Below are 16,080 nucleotides of genomic sequence, written 5' to 3' on the forward strand. Positions count from 1 at the left end.
TCATTGTCATCAACATTTTACCGTGACAGGAAATCTTCATCTGCAAATATACTTAATTATGTTTATTAATAATCTTAAATCCTTGTACTTTTCACTTTTCGACTCATTGCAGATGACTCTTGCATATCCGCTGAAAACAGCAGCTCAAAGAAATCAGCAGGTCGGGATATGCTGCATGGAATAAACCATTATCGTCTCTGTTTCTTAAAGTTTTCCGTTTTCTGATGTGGCAATTCTATAATTCGGGTCGAAATCAGGATTCTGACTTTTTTTTGTCGACTAGCTGAATTAAAGGAACGTCTGCGTGCCTGTAATGTCATCTCCACTTTCATCTACTCCCTCCTTCTCTTCATCCGCCTTTTCCAAACTGCTGTCACTGTGTACATTACTGTGCAGTTTGCCTCAGAAGCCATAACACCTTCAAAACAACTTGTCCAATTAGCTTAAAAACACTAAATCCTCCGTGCCTCACGTCTTGGCTAGAAGAGTATTTTTTTATAAACCATACAAAATTGTTAGTTTTAAAATTATTTGTATAGCTTAATAGTAACACCAAAGCTCTCTGCTATTAGTCAGAACAGTTGTTGCTAGGTGAAAAAGTCCAATTAAAACTTATGTGGCGAAATAGTCCTCCGATTATAGATGGTACTCTGAGGGTTAAACGCTGAAACTGAAGAAAATAATCTCTGGTTTGCCTGCAGAAGACTTCTTATTTTGATTTGTTAAGCCTTCCTTACAGTGGATTCAAACCGCCAGATCCCTCTGTCTTCAGGTTATGTGTTGAGTTGGGTGGGCTGCCCTGAACACCATTTCACCAACATCTGCACCTGACTGGAATTCCAGACTTTCTGTATCTGTTTCTGCTCCCGTCTCATGGCCTTTGAAGTTGTGCTGAAGCCTTTGCTTATGCAGGACAGTGGGTGGTGGGGGAACAGAGCTTCAGTCTTATTTTTCATTTTCCCTCAGTTTCCTTGATCCTTCCCCGTTCTTGATCTATCCCAGGACAATACTTTTTTTTTTTTTAATGCATACATTTCTTTACAAAGCTAAATCTTGTATAGTTTGCTTTTGTGTAAACATGGGTAGATTGAACAGGAAGAGGCCAATAAGCAAATTTAAAAGTCCTGCTATACATTTTAATGAGATACTATACATTTTACCTGATATGGAGTACATCTGATATGTTTAATTTTCTTGCCCAAATGCATTAAATCAACAAACTCTTTAAGAATCAGTGCGAAAAGGTTGATTTATTCTTTGACTTCACTTCAGCTTTTGATAGACTGTGCGGTGCAGAGCAACAGTTCCTAAAGTTGCAATAGCAGTAGACCCAGACAATCTTTAGACTTATTTTTTCAGCCTTTTTTGTTTTTTTTTGTTTTTTGTTTTGGTTGATTTCTGTTTTTCCAGATCTTCTCAATTCGCCGGTTGGAGAAGCTAGTTTTTGTAGGAAGCCGCTGTGAGCCAAGCATGTTCGCCAGCCACATCTGCAATCAAGCACTTTTAGAACTTGCTACTCGTGCAGCTCGTGAGGCATCTAGTCAACAGATAACGTTCTCAGTCTGCAAGGAACCTTGGGCTTGGGTCCTGCAGGATCTCAGTTGTACACCAAGAGCAATCTGAATTTAGAGTGAATGTACAGAGTGGAAGAGTGTCTGTCTTTTTTTTTTGTGTGCATTATTTTAGTATTTAAACCAGGCATATTTACCTTTATAGTACTGTATCAGAAGATAAGACCCACCCTCTACCCTACCCCACCCCACCCCCCAAAAAAGCTACCCTTGAAGTGGTGAGCTTCTGTGGGTGGCACCATTATCAGGATCTCAGTCTGCCTTTAATGTGAATAGCTTCAGATAGAGAGCAAATTAAATAAAAATAGACAGACAATCTTTGACATCTTACCATAGTTGTTCTTTCAAATCCAGACCATGAATGAATAAATAAGTTCCAGTCATTCTGAATACTTAATTCTATGAACCCAAAAGGATATGTTCAAGAATGCTCTTAGTCTACATATCTAAATTAGATTCAATAGTATCACTAATATCTGACCTTCAGTAGTGTCCGAAAGCCATCTCTTTAAGCCATCTAGTCTTGAACAGGAAACTGTCTGCAGCCTAAGAGCTGAGCCTCATGTAGGACTCCTGTCAAATTCCTGAAGCCTTTTCCTTGACAGTGATACTTCAAAAGAAAGATAAGTGGCTCTACAATAATTCTTTCATTTAGTTCTCATTACATATCCTAAGAACTTAAGAGTTGCTTTTGTTTAGTGTCTTTAAATAAACATTTCTGTCTAGAATATTTGACTACTAAAAGCCTTGGAAAGCACAAGAGGAAGCCACAGCAGGAAGTAGATCAGAGTTGCACCTTTCTGAAAAGGACAAAAAGGACCGCAAGCAACACTGTGATCCTGAGTTTCATTTTTTCAGAAGCTCTTTTTGTTGTTTAGTATATTTTGTTTTTGTTTTCTCTAATAGACAATAGGTATGGTACAGAAACCAAGAGGGGGAAATATTAATTTAACATTGAACAATTATTAATTTAGCAGGGGGGGAAATAATTGCTGTACATTTCTCATTTTAAGTCACAAAGTGTGTGTGGCAACATATTCTGGGCTCTCGTTATTATTCTGATACCGTATAGGAGTGTAATGTTTAGTGACTAAGACCCGTTATTTTATTTTGTATGTTTTATTGACTCTATGATCCTACAACTCAAGTAATTGTTTGATTACTCAGTTATTTATGTCAAAATACTGAATGTGGGCATCCATTGTGCTTTGCATAGTCAATATGTTTAAAGCAGTCCTTTGTGGAATAACCTTGGTTGAATTCATTGACTCAGCTATTTATAGTGGCCCACTAGTCTGATGAACATGGAGAACTTCCCATGTTTTGATTTTAGAAAGCTTTGCCAGTTTAGACAAAGGCCGATTCATGGAATCTTCCAATTGTAGGTAATCAGAAATTGATCAACTTAATGTCACTTTGTCATAATCAAATTAAATATCTACTGCTACTGGATAACCAAGCTGTTTTAATCTGGCTCCAACCTAGAACAGGCCTGGCGTTTTAAGTCCCTGCTAATTGGTAACGCATTGATAACAGTAAGAAACCAATTTTATTCCTGAATTGTCCCAGCTTGTACAATATATTTTTTGGTTAAAGCTTATATGGTTTCTCTAGTTATTCATACAATGTATACTCTAACAAGCAAGTTACATATGAGCAGAGATAAAAACTGACATAATTAAGCATTTTGCATTATTGTTATTCATTGTAATAAAATGAACTTTTAAGAGAAACTTGTCACAGGTGAACATTACATGGGCACACACAGGCATACATATTTTATCACTAACATTAGCAATGATATTCAATGATATGCCATTGAGATATATATTTAGCGCCGAAACGCCAGGTCCATCTCAGACTGGAGCCGAGTTAAAGTGGCACACAGTTTCAGCGGAAAGGAGTCTCAAAGTGAACTAAATGGATGGGAAGTGAAAGCATTGAATGGCATGAGTTCCTTCCGATTGTTAAAGCAGTATTGGAGGTGCTTTTGTCAAACAACTTTTTATTTTTTACCTCTATTGCACTAATTTAGAATGCTTCCAAAATAAAGTTGTGTTCTACTTTTCTAATACCTTTTATGGTTTTGTTTTTGTTTTTTAGAAAACCTAATTTTAAGCTGTATTTTTAATGTGTGTGTGTGTGAAATAAACCAAGGTTTTTATTTTGCCATTTATTATCGGCTTTGTTTATTATAACAGAAGGCTTATGCCTGGCATTAATTAGTTTTCTCTCTAAATTGTTTTAATTAGCAGATTGCCTTGGGTGAAATGCATTTAGCTTTCAGGCCGACACTGTTTGAGCTCATTAAATTATTTATTTATTTATTTCCTCTTTGAAAACTGAAACGGGTGAATCGGGATCTGTGATTGAACAGAAACCTGCAACATGCATACATTCAAAGGATTTAAATTCTGACAAATGGAACAAGCTGTCAGACTATAATGCACACTTTGAATATGGACAGATGAATTCTATAATATTTGAATTAGCATTTCAAGACAAATTGGGGAATAACTGAATTTGTCGACCTCTAAAGTGAAGTTGAGTTGCTTTCCCTGGCAAACTGGAATCTAAGGAGGCTTGAAAGAGCTGTGTTGATCACATGGATGTAATGCTGAGCAGGAAAGAATTTCTTAATGAGACGCACTTGAGAAATTGTTACTGCTTTTGTGTTCATGCACTTGGGTGCTTATAAATAGCTGTGATTGAGGAATGGCTTGACCATGAGGTCTTGACTTTAGGAGCAGATAGTCAGCTTCCCACCATGCCCAGTAATGGCTTCTCCCGCCCTCGCAGTGCTATCTTATCTCCGGAGACTACTGATAGGGAATTCGCGTTCCTGGGCGTACAGCTGGGCTTAGACACGGGACGGGGAAGAACAATTTATTTTTATTTTCCTCATGGGTTTGTAAAGTTAATTTAACAAGGGTCATAACAATGCAATGTGTGTATGTAATTTAACCATAGACAATATTTAAAACCATCTACATCAACTCACACTAAAATTAATTTTACTAAAAAAGGCACTCTTAGTCAAGGTGTTAAAGGTAGTTTCTTTATTCTTTATAACTGGCTTTTTATGCTTTTTCTTTCTCTCTCTTTAACACCAGTCTGAGAATGCACAACTGCATGGCCAAAATACTTTGTTGATGATACTTGAATACGGCACCATTACATGTTCTTTATATAGGTGTGTGTGTCTATACATGTGTATCTATATGTATTTGTGTGTGTGTGTACATATGCCAATTTTTTATGTGAGACCCAATTCCTCTGTCGGAAAGAAATCCCAGACATGATGTGTAAACACACAGACAGTCATTCTGTTTTTCTATTTGATTTCTTCTGCAGTATCTATAAGGCTTTGAAAGGACAACGGCTGAGATGCCTACATGTTTTCAGCTGACACCATTTTTTCATAGATTTTTCTACCCAGTTTACACTATTATTGTCTATTCATTTAGAGCTTGGGTATCTTTGCAGCATCTTTCTTCTACAATTCTGACTGTAGAAATGAGCTATATTGTGACTATAATGCCAGAGACTAGCAGAATAATCTGTGGTTTTACAGCTTTTAGGATATGGACTGATATTGTCATCTTGTTTCTAAGTTAAAACCTCACTCTTATCACAAATTTCCAATCTCAAAAATGATTGACTGATTGAGGAGGTTCTCATCAGTAAACATTAAATTACATTTCAGACAAATTAAGTAATTCTCTCAGCACAGTCATCTGAAACTCTTAGAAGTTACAGTATCCGCTCATTGGAAATATATATATTGCTTAAGACTCTTATTTAAGTCAGCTGAAATTTGTCCTCCATTAAGGAGTTTTGTTGTATAAATTCATTGTTGTGGTTGATTCGATGGGTGTTCTGATCTGAATGTTAAACTTTTCACTACCCAGAAGATTTGATCTTCTTATATACAGACTGTGACTCAAATTAAATAAATTTGTACTACATTTATACAGCTAACACTTTTTTTTCCAAGTGTGATCATTAATTATGCAAATCTGACTGTTCCACACACTATGCCAAAAGATTGATAGACGACTGCAATAGATTGAAAATTGTAGACGATGTGAATACATTTTAATCTTGTGGTCTCACAGCTGTAATATTAGGCTCAGAACATAAAGCACTAATTTTCAATTTTTTTTGGCTAATGCTGATAATGAAACCCCAAAAATAATACATATATAGGTTAAATACAAATACACATTGGTATAAAATACTTGACTAACCTGCATTTTCAACCGACTTTCCAGCATGTATGTGTAGAGACTACGCTATTTTGTTTTTTTGGTTTGTCTTTTTGTTTTTTGTTTTTTCCCCAGAAACAATACATCCTTTCAGTATGTGACTTTTTAAGGATTATCAGACCTGTTAATAGCTTAGGTGTTCAGTTCTTATATACGGCTATACGACAGTTCTGCTATACATACTGTTGCATAGGAAAGTGCAATTCTGGCTTTATTTTGTATTGCAGTCTTTAACGTTTTAGAATCCGAGTCTGTCGGAATGTTCAGTTGGAAAATAACAATAATTAAAACCGCAGGAATGATCACAGATTTCAGCTAACAAGTATAATAAAGATGTTTGATTATATAGCTGGGTTATATTCTGTGCTATAATTACAGTTTGACTCTCATTCTAATTCAAATAAGTTACTCGGCTTCTGTGAACATCTAAGATTTTATTCATTTGTACACTTTATGTGTGTCATATAAATGTCTGTTTTGGGTTTTATTATTTTTGTCGACTGGGTTTCCACAGATACCTGCTACTTAGTATTGCTTATGCTTGCACCTTTAAAAAATGAATCTGGTTATATCTATTTGAGAGAGCACTGGTGATTGTCCAGTAAAATTCGACTAAAGTCTTGTACATGATGTTCACTAAGTGTGCCGCCCTCCCCTTTTACAACACTACTGCCATACTAACAGCACAACAGCCTGCAGCTGTTCCAGTTCCAAAATTCCAGATATAAATAACCAGCTCTTGAGACAGAATTATTTGCATTGTTTTAAATTGTTTTCAAAGTATTTACGAAGATAGTAACACTTTGCCTTCAAGACACGCTGGACTTCACCAAACCAAGAGATCAAGCAGGATTCAGAAGGATAAAACAATGGATCAAATACGAGTTCTGTGAGAAGTATTGGAAAGACACAGAATGAGCTTTCTCTGTAAGAAATCAAATATTGAAGAAGACTATATAAATCCTGTAAATACATCTACTACTTGCCACTTCAGCAATCTGCACAGAGATACTGACAAGATCCAGATCTACAAAAGATTTTGTCAAGGAGACATTGCAACATGCAATGAAGTGTTCAAGACTTTGGACCAAGAAGAAAAAAGAATCAAGATAAACAGAGCTAACTTGAACCACCAGTGACTTGCCAATGACATTGTCATCAATGCAAAAAGTCCTGAAGACTGGATTCAAGAACTCTCAGGTGCAAACTAAAAAAAAAACTGGACTCAAAGACCAAAGTCATGTTCATCAACCTTTGTTAAAACTAAGAATATTGAAGATCAAATGTCTAACTTGGAGAAAGAAAAACTATGCAGAATGAAAACTTATGGAAGAAATGATTAGATGGAAAATAGAGGAGCATCTTAATGAAAACCATATTCTTGGAGATAGTCAGCATGGGTTTAGACGAGGCAGATCAAGTGTTACTAATTTATTGGAATTTTTTGAAAATGCAACTGCAGCTGTAGATCACGTGAAAGCATATGATATGATATACTTAGATTTTCAAAAAGCTTCTGATAAGGTTCCACATCAAAGACTGATCCTCAAAATGGAAGCTGTAGGCATTCAGGGTAATGTAAGTAGATGGATTATGAACTGGTTGATGTATAGGAGACAGAGGGTGTCGATTAGAGGAGTTGCTTCTAACTGGGTACTAGGGCCTTGATCTGGACTCTGGGATAGTTAGCAAACTTGTCAAATTTCCAGATGATACTAAAATAGGTGGCTCAGCAGGTACAATCTCAGCAGCACAGGTTATTCAAAGGGACTTAGATAATATTCAGTTGTGGGCCGACACCTGGCAGATTAAATTCATTGTGGACAAGTGCAAGGTATTACATGCAGGTAACAGAAATGTCCACTATAATGACACTATGGGAGGAATAGAACTAGATGAAGTAACGCATGAGAAAGACCGAGGAGTCTATGTGGACTCACTTTCTCCATCCAAAAAGTGTGGGGAACCAATAAAAAAGGCAAACAGTGTTAGGGTATATTGTCAGAAGTGTAGAATTGAGAACAAGGGCAGTGATGTTCAGACTGTACAATGCACTAGTTAGAGCTCATCTGGATACTGTGGACAGTTCTGGGCTCCACACTTCAAGAAAGATATCGCTGCTCTAGAGGCAGTTCAGAGAAGAGCAACCAGACTTATTCCAGGTCTGAAGGGAATGTCCTACTGAGGGACTGAACCTTTTCACCCTGGAATAGAGGAGACTACGTGGGGACTTGATCCAAGTCTTCAGAATCATGAGAGGCATCGACCACATCAAACCAGGGGAGCTTTTCCAGATCAGCAGGGACACACGCACCCGGGGACACAAATGGAAATTGGGCTTCAAGGCATTCAAGTCAGAAAACAGGAGACATTTCTTCACACAGAGAGGCGTCACAATCTGAACAAACTCCCCAGCGATGCGGCTGAAGAGACAATTTGGGAACATTCAACAACAGACTGGATAGGATCCTTGGATCACTTAGTTATTAATGGACACCAAACAAGCAGGATGGATCGAATGGCCTCCTCTCATTTGTAAACTTTGTTCTTAAAAGAGGAGTGAATGTAGGAGTACATTTGGAAGAAACTCCACACTATTAAATGCTGTTGAAGATGAAAGTATTTGATCAATGCATATTACCAGTGCTCAGTTATGGCCATGAAACATGGTCACTTAACGGAAGAATGTTCCAGAAACTATGGACAACACACAGGAGCATGGAGAGATGTATGCTTGGAATAGCAAGGATAGAGAGAAAAATAAATGACTCCGATCCGAGATTTAAAAAAGTGTGATGTCATTGAAAGGGTGAAAGTGTTAAAATGGCAATGGGCCGGATGCATTGCAAGTAGAATAGATCAGAGATGGACAAAGGAAGCTTTTGAACTGATCGCAAGAGATGAAAAGACCTAGAAAACCACCACATAAAAGATGGGAAGATAAAATGATAAACTCTGTAGTCTTGACATGGAAAAGGGAAGACAAGAGGGAACATTTTGGGGAGGTCTTTATCCAGCAGTGGATTGATATAGGCTGCTGCAGATTGATATATATACACACTATTGACCATGAACAGCAGTTTGATCATGTTGAGCTTTTGAAGAGTTGGCCATCAGTGGGTGTAATAGGGGCAGTAACCCGAGTGTAGCAGTGAAAGTCTCACTGCTACACTGCTAATGATTATATGTATCTTCTAACCAAACCAATTTTCAATAGGTAACCCTGTATCTTAACAACATAGATCCATTCTAGAAAGAAAGACATTGTGACAGAGAACATAATAAACATAATAAATCTGATGTCTATCCCTCTCATCTATATTTCTTGATCATAGTATATATTTATATACCTGAATACCTATAAACCATTCCACGGGCTTTAGTAGAAATTAACTGCTTAAACAAGAAACAATATGCTTAATTGTCTCTCTTCTCCTTTTCCTGATGTATAGACACAAATGAGTTGCATTATATCAATCTCTGTCATAATAAGCATTTTCAGTGCTGCGTGGGTACAGGTGCTTATAGTCCACACACTAGCTCATTAAAACAAGCTCAAACTGAACGATCTGAAACCCCACACTTAGTACAGGGTTAATGCTAATTTGTAACACCCTTCCAACTTATTAAGGGCTGGAAGCAGACAAAAATGAGTTTAATCAAGCAAATGATTCAATTAACAGGTTCAATAAGCTCCAGTAATTGGGAAATCGTTTGGAACAAAATCCTGAAGACTGGGGGTCTGGCAAACTTGCATGGAACATTTTTAAATTCAGTATCTGCCAAATTTGCGGTAGATGATTGAGTAGCCAGTGAGTCTCTTATAAAGCCTTGATGTTGTATTCTCTTCCACTGCGCATAGACATTAACGATTGCTGTTCTTTACGTATGCATACAGCACAGACATGGAATACAGAATTGTGTAACGCAAACAATAAGATCATTTTTTAAATCTTGTTTTTTGGACGCAGTGTGTCTGATGTATTTGAGGACATGTTTATTCTTTAATCCCGGTCAACGGAAACCTTTCCCACTGCACACACTATCTAATGCACATTACATGTTCACAATCCAAGTAATTACAATGCTGGATGCATAAGCAGTAGACTACTTTCAGTTAAAGTATGATGGCCTGCAGCTCATTTTATTACACACACACACAGAGGGAGGGAGAGAGAGAGAGAGAGAGAGAGAGAGAGAGAGAGAGAGAGAGAACGAGCACACATGAGGCTAGTGAAACTGCTGAGGCGAGCTCTTTAAAGCAGTCCTACTCATATATTTATCCTGCCTCGTGCGTTGGTCCAGAACCTGCAGTTTACAAGATGTCAAACATCGTTGTGTGTGTATATATTTTGAAATATAATACTAAATGGAATATGAATTCGAGTTACCATCATTCTTTCATGCTAGCTGACTTTCTGACAACGACTTCTCTCAGATCCTGCTGTGACAATCCCTTTGGCTTACAGTCCAATGACTGTGATGTCCATCCCAGCTCTTGTATGTATCCTCATTAGAAATTGTGGATGACTTGTCTTTGATATCTTATCAAACTGGAGGGCGAAGCTCTGTCCAGTGAGAATACAACTGCTGCGTATCATTTTCAGTCAATAATGCGTTTTTTTTTTTGGTTTTTTTTTTCTGTGCTTAAGTCTCCTGAAGTCTCTCTCAGGTTGTCATTCCTTGAGGAGTTAATGAGTCCCTCACCATGGAAGTCCCAGCAGTGTATATGCCAGTGGTAAAAAATAAGGCTTTCTCTGTCCATCTCGTGTGTTTTGGAATGATCAATAGATCATCCCAAGAGATCAGATCTTAAAAAAAAAAAAATACGTAAAATGTAATGTGTGTAAAGTTTGCCATCCTACTGGTGTTTCTCTGGCACACAGTGGTCTGTTTTCTTGGATTACCTACATGTTCAGGTGTCAAATGATGGTTCTGTTATGAACCTGTATTGCAGTGAAAGACACGGTTAGAGCATTAATAACAAACAATTCCTTGAATTATTGACTACTTAGATTTCTCTCTTTATTGTGCTAGGCAGATAAGAGCATTTACTTATAGACTAGACAAATACCAACCACACTCTGAAACAGCACTGTCTCAAACTGTCTGTGAGGAGCAGCATCTCAGTGTGGATTAATATCAACTGGACTGCTTTTCAGTTTCTGGATAAAAACCGGTTTACTGCTCCTGTGCTTGCCTTGATTCATTGCCAAAGAAGCATCGAACAGTTACTGCAAGGTTATTTTTTGTAAGAAGGAAAAATCTGCTTAGCCTTTTAGTATGTGAACTTTAATATTCTTCTTAGAAATGTATCAATGTTTAAATACCATCTCAAAAATATTTTGTACTAGCATATTGTATATCTCCATCAGCCTACATCAATTCACTGCTGGATGGAGGCCTCCCCTAGATGTGTGTGTGTGTGTGTGTGTGTTTATTTATTTATATATATATAGTCACCTCCAAAATTATTGGCACCCTTGAAAAAAAATGTGTTAATAATTCAAGGGAATCAAACAAAATTACACATTTCTGAAATTATACATTTATTTCCAAAAGATAAGTGACAGTTATCGGCTCCCTTGTTTTGAGTACTTTGTTGACCTCGTCTTGCAACGATAACGGTAATAAGCCTTTTTATATAAATATTCATGAGGTTGGAGAACACATTGGAAAGGATCTCAGACCATTCCTCCATACAGAATCTCTCCAGATCCTTTACATTCTTGCACTGCCCTCCTCAATTCAAACCACAGGTTTTCAATGAGATTCAAGTCTAGAGACTGACATGGCCATTGCAAAGTGGTGTTGATATTTGTGGTCAATTAAACATTTATTTGTGTATTTTGATGTGTGTTTGTAGTCATTGTCTTGCTAGAAGATCCACTTGCAGGTGTTTCTCATCAAGATGAATGTTAAGGTCAGGTTGCTCTTCCACTTTTGATTGTTAATGACTCAATCTTGTTGTGTAAAGTCAAGGAATAGAATAGCATTGAGTCTTCAGCTTTTCATCAGTATAACCTTCACAGTACGGGTTCTGTGTTTTACTGTACACTGTTTTTCTGGTTATATACCATTTCCTCCTGGAGATGAAAACATGCAATCTCTTGACTCTAGTTTATCTTTTAAGTTTTTGCTTAAAAAGGCTTTAAATGCAACTCCCTCCACCATAACATCCTCTCAAATATATCTTTGCCATTTTCTTTGATTTGGAGAGTTTTAGAATTGAAACCCATAGCGAGTTGATGGTTGGTTAGTAAATTATTACATTTTAACTTTCAAATGATCCTCCTCTACCTTTTTAGATTTCCTCTGTTCAATTGGGCTACATTTGTGTGCATACACAGCGTATCGAAGAACATGCGCTCTCCTGCCCTGCAGTGATTGTATTGCACAAGCACAAGATAAGTTTCACTGCAAAGATAAATCCACTATCATGTGTCCTGTGTCCTGTCCAAATGGTAAAAGTGTTGGGGAAAAAAAGCCAGCAGTTGATCTATACATTTTCCTTCCTTGGCAAGATCTTGCATTTTTTCAGGAGAACTCACTCCATCACTCCTCCCGTGCCTCTGGGGGTGAAAGGAGCAGCATCACATATTCCACCGGCCTATGGTCCTCTCTGGGCTGGCGATCCTCCAGCCTGCGACTCAATCTCTTATTAAAGGCGGTTGTAGGATAGTGTTTGGGCTGCTTCCAGAGCTTTCAGATAAATTACAAGCAGTTTGTAGTGGATCGAGGGACCGTGATGCTGATAAAATGTGCTGCCCTGTCCATGACTGCATTTAACCCTTTAGTGATCCACCTCCATTTCAGCAGGTGCGCAGGGAGCTCTGCACGAATCAGTGCATTATTGGCTGAAATGCAACAGATTTGTTACCCGCAGTCTTTATCTCTTGGGGGGGAAAGTTCATTCTAAAAATAAGTCTCTGCAGGATTGTGTTGCAGTGGCCAATTGCATATAAATGCCATCGTCCCCTTTGTTTCCGGTGTGGTTCTAGAGTGGGATTTTGCACAGAGCACCTTAACATATCGTATACACCAGTTTAAAGAAGAGCTGCGGTATTTAATCATTGATGAAACCCCTCTAAGATGGTAATTCGTGTTTTTTCTAAAAGCACATTGCCCTTGGGAGTGCTTTTCGATTTATAGAATACAATTTAAGCACTGCACGGTTGTAAAGCACAAACTGATGTGTTTGTAGCTATAATGCTTCAACAAAATGTCTCCCTGTTCACTTGTTGATTTATACTACACAATTATGTTTTCAGTTGTTTGTGAACAATACATGTTATGTAAAACACTTCTGCTGTTTCTCAGATAAAGGTGCTAGTCACCTCTTGTGATGAAGCAGCTTTCCTATCAATGCATTATCGCTCAGAAAAACCCAAACGCACCTCAGCAGTCAGTCAGTGAATGTGGCAAGTCATTCGGAAAAAGTTAGTGCTCACAGTGAATACTAATCGAGCCTCTTTTCTATGACTTCCATGTAGTGCACAGTAACCAACCTTGAAAAGTAATATACTTATAATTAGAGCAACAGTCTTCAAAAGGGTTTTGTGTACACCAGTATAGATCTAATCCTGTCACACGATACATTAACTTATTATAAATTGCACACACAAATATTAGATTTTAGATCTTTAGTGGAATATTAATTTTCTGAAATGCTGCTGATAGGCTGCTTTCACGTGTTATTTATTCTATTGTATTTTTCTTCATATGTCTGTGAAACCACAAGCTTTAAGAGTCAATTTAACAAGACAAGCTTTTACTGAACTTGGGACCACATTAAGACGTGCGCTGGCAGGTGTAAATGATTGCACTCCTGCAGTCGTGGAGATATGATGGACGTCTCTTGTTCTAAAGGTGCTTCACGTCTGCGGTTCACTTGTTCGTTGGACAGTTTGGTAGTAAATGACAAGCGCTTTACTTCTGCACCATAGTGATCATTAAAATCCAAAAGGTGCCGTGAAGGTATTTTCTTTCCAAAAGATAGTTTTTTTTTTCACCCTACTCTGGTGAAAATCTGCCTGATTGCATACGTGTGCATTTTACATGGGCGGGGGGGAATCTCTAAGCAGATGTTACTGTACGACACACACACACATCCGTACACAGCAAGGTTAAATGGGCATTGCAGTCTTATCTGCAATAAATGGATAAACAAATCGTTTAACATTGGACTTAATTTGTGGTCTCTCTTTCTCCTGTGTTTTTCTTTTGTATTTTAATTAAGTAGCCCCCCCCTTCAAAATCAGGTACAACAAATCATTCTTCTGAATCTATAGCATACAGACTGTATGGTGTCTGTTTAAGGGTGAGGAATTGGGTTGTGTTGGAGAAATCTGTTTCAGAGAAGAAATCTAGAGAGCACGATGTGATGCTGAATTAGTGTGACGAGGCATATGGTGTTGATCATAGAAGTGTATTCATTTCCCAAGTTCTCAATGCACTTTACAATAGCGCTGCTTTTAATGGATTTTAATGCAGCTGGGAGCTGAAATATTTGAGCCATATGGCACAGTGAGAAACCCTCGGGGGAAGTGACCCATTCATCAAACTTGCACATGATTCGGCATTGTACGAGGTAGGGGATGAGATGGGGAGTCTCTCTGCACCCTGTTTTCCTCCTGGGCAGATTACTAGTGTGTTATTTAATGGAGTCGGGGGTTTGAGCCACAACATGGAGAACATTGTAACATTTTCTAATCAAAGGTGATTTACGTACAAGACGCCACATGATTTATGTTGATTACTAGCGGCTACACTTTATAAATGTTATTATTTTATTAATTCAATGTTCATGTTCTTTTTAATCGGTATTAACTGAAATGAGTTTGAAGTATTTAAACCATGAACAGAAAAAGAGGGGGAAATAAAATGTTTATTCTGATGCAGCCTTGTAGTGCCACTGTAAAGACCATCTGGCTGCTCTGACTAACACGTGGTATCTTGTATTATATGTCATTAGGTTTGTCCTTCTGGAAAAGGTGGAGGGAAAAATGCTGTTTTCATAGTTGCATTTAAAAACCATTTTCTGAAGAAGAAGTGAAATGATCTGATGAAGCACTTCATTCACAAGAGATGGATTATAGGTGCTCAGATATTTGCACACATTCTTACTGGAAAATCAGTAGTTTAACAAGGTACACGAATATCATTTGACACCTGTAAGTGCCTCTTCAAAACAGCTTAGGAGTCGAGTGTTTGCATTGACTATATACCAATACTGTTACACACACGCACTTCGTATTGATTTGTGCACTGGCAGATCGGTTCTTTCATTGCATTTTATTTTTTATTAATTTTAATTTGTATTTCCTTATGGATTGAAAATATTGCACTAGTTACTTAAAATAGTTTTTTTGCACGTTCACAGACTGACTGTAACCACCGTTTTTCCCAGCCCGATTTCAGGATTATAACAGTGATGTGTTCTTGTAGTCCTGGGTTGCTGGTGAGGCTGGGAGGGAGATTGCATGAGTGCGTCTGTGGTTGCTACATAATCAAAACTGAAAACTGTAAATCCTTGCAGTCTTCGGCACAGATTTGAAAAGTAATCCTTTTTTTCCCCCCAGGTAATCCTCCCCCCCACATCAATAATGTTGCTCATTCTTAAAGCATCATACTGTGACATGTTTTGGTACAAGTATTGCAGGAAAGCCACCAATCACCCTGCGAGCATGCCTGTCTGTTATGCCTAAACCCTCACACACGTGCGCGCACACACACACCTCCTAACCAGGCATGGCAGTGTCTTCCCTTGCAAGCAGAGATCTAATTTGTCTTTTTATGCTTTTCCAGACTTACACCCAGATGGCCAGGACTGCAATAGGAAACTACAGTACTTTTGTGCATTTTTATTTAGTCCATCTAGCTCAGTTTACTTAATTTACCTTTTTTTTATATATAAATATATATGTGTGTGTGTGTGTGTGTGTATTTCCAGAAATGGGTTGTCTAATAAAGCGAGACACTGATGCAAATCCTTGTGGTTGTCCTGTTCCTTTACTTTGTGAGTCATTATCCGCCATCCTGTCCCCCTGCATTTCCCCAGAGCGGAGGTTAATGGGATCATCTTTGGCTGCTGATGATCGAAATCAGACGTAATACAGTATTTCCTCAAAGATGTTATAAAGACTGACCCCAGTATTGTCGCAGCACAGCAGTAGTATGTAGCATGTGTCGTGCAGGTTGGAATATGTACATGACAAAAAAGCAGGTTTTCAGAATATGGT

At 37.9% G+C, this 16,080-nt stretch overlaps 1 protein-coding gene across 5 annotated transcripts in view; it reads left to right on the forward strand.

The window, feature by feature from the left end:
• Positions 1-15,828, forward strand: part of nup214 (nucleoporin 214) — a 76,530-nt gene extending 60,702 nt beyond the window's left edge. For 4 of the 5 annotated variants that reach the window (XM_066712765.1, XM_066712769.1, XM_066712768.1 and 1 more), the window contains exon 36: positions 15,647-15,828. In XM_066712765.1, the coding sequence (XP_066568862.1) occupies positions 15,647-15,677 (31 nt within the window). In that variant the 3' untranslated portion in view covers positions 15,678-15,828. Of the gene's footprint in view, positions 1-1,410 lie in introns of all 5 variants that reach the window. The other variant, XM_066712766.1, reaches the window with a different exon arrangement.
• The last annotated feature ends 252 nt before the right edge of the window (positions 15,829-16,080 follow it).

Source organism: Amia ocellicauda, chromosome 9 (assembly GCF_036373705.1).
Source record: "Amia ocellicauda isolate fAmiCal2 chromosome 9, fAmiCal2.hap1, whole genome shotgun sequence".
In the NCBI taxonomy this organism is placed as follows: Eukaryota; Metazoa; Chordata; class Actinopteri; order Amiiformes; family Amiidae; genus Amia; species Amia ocellicauda.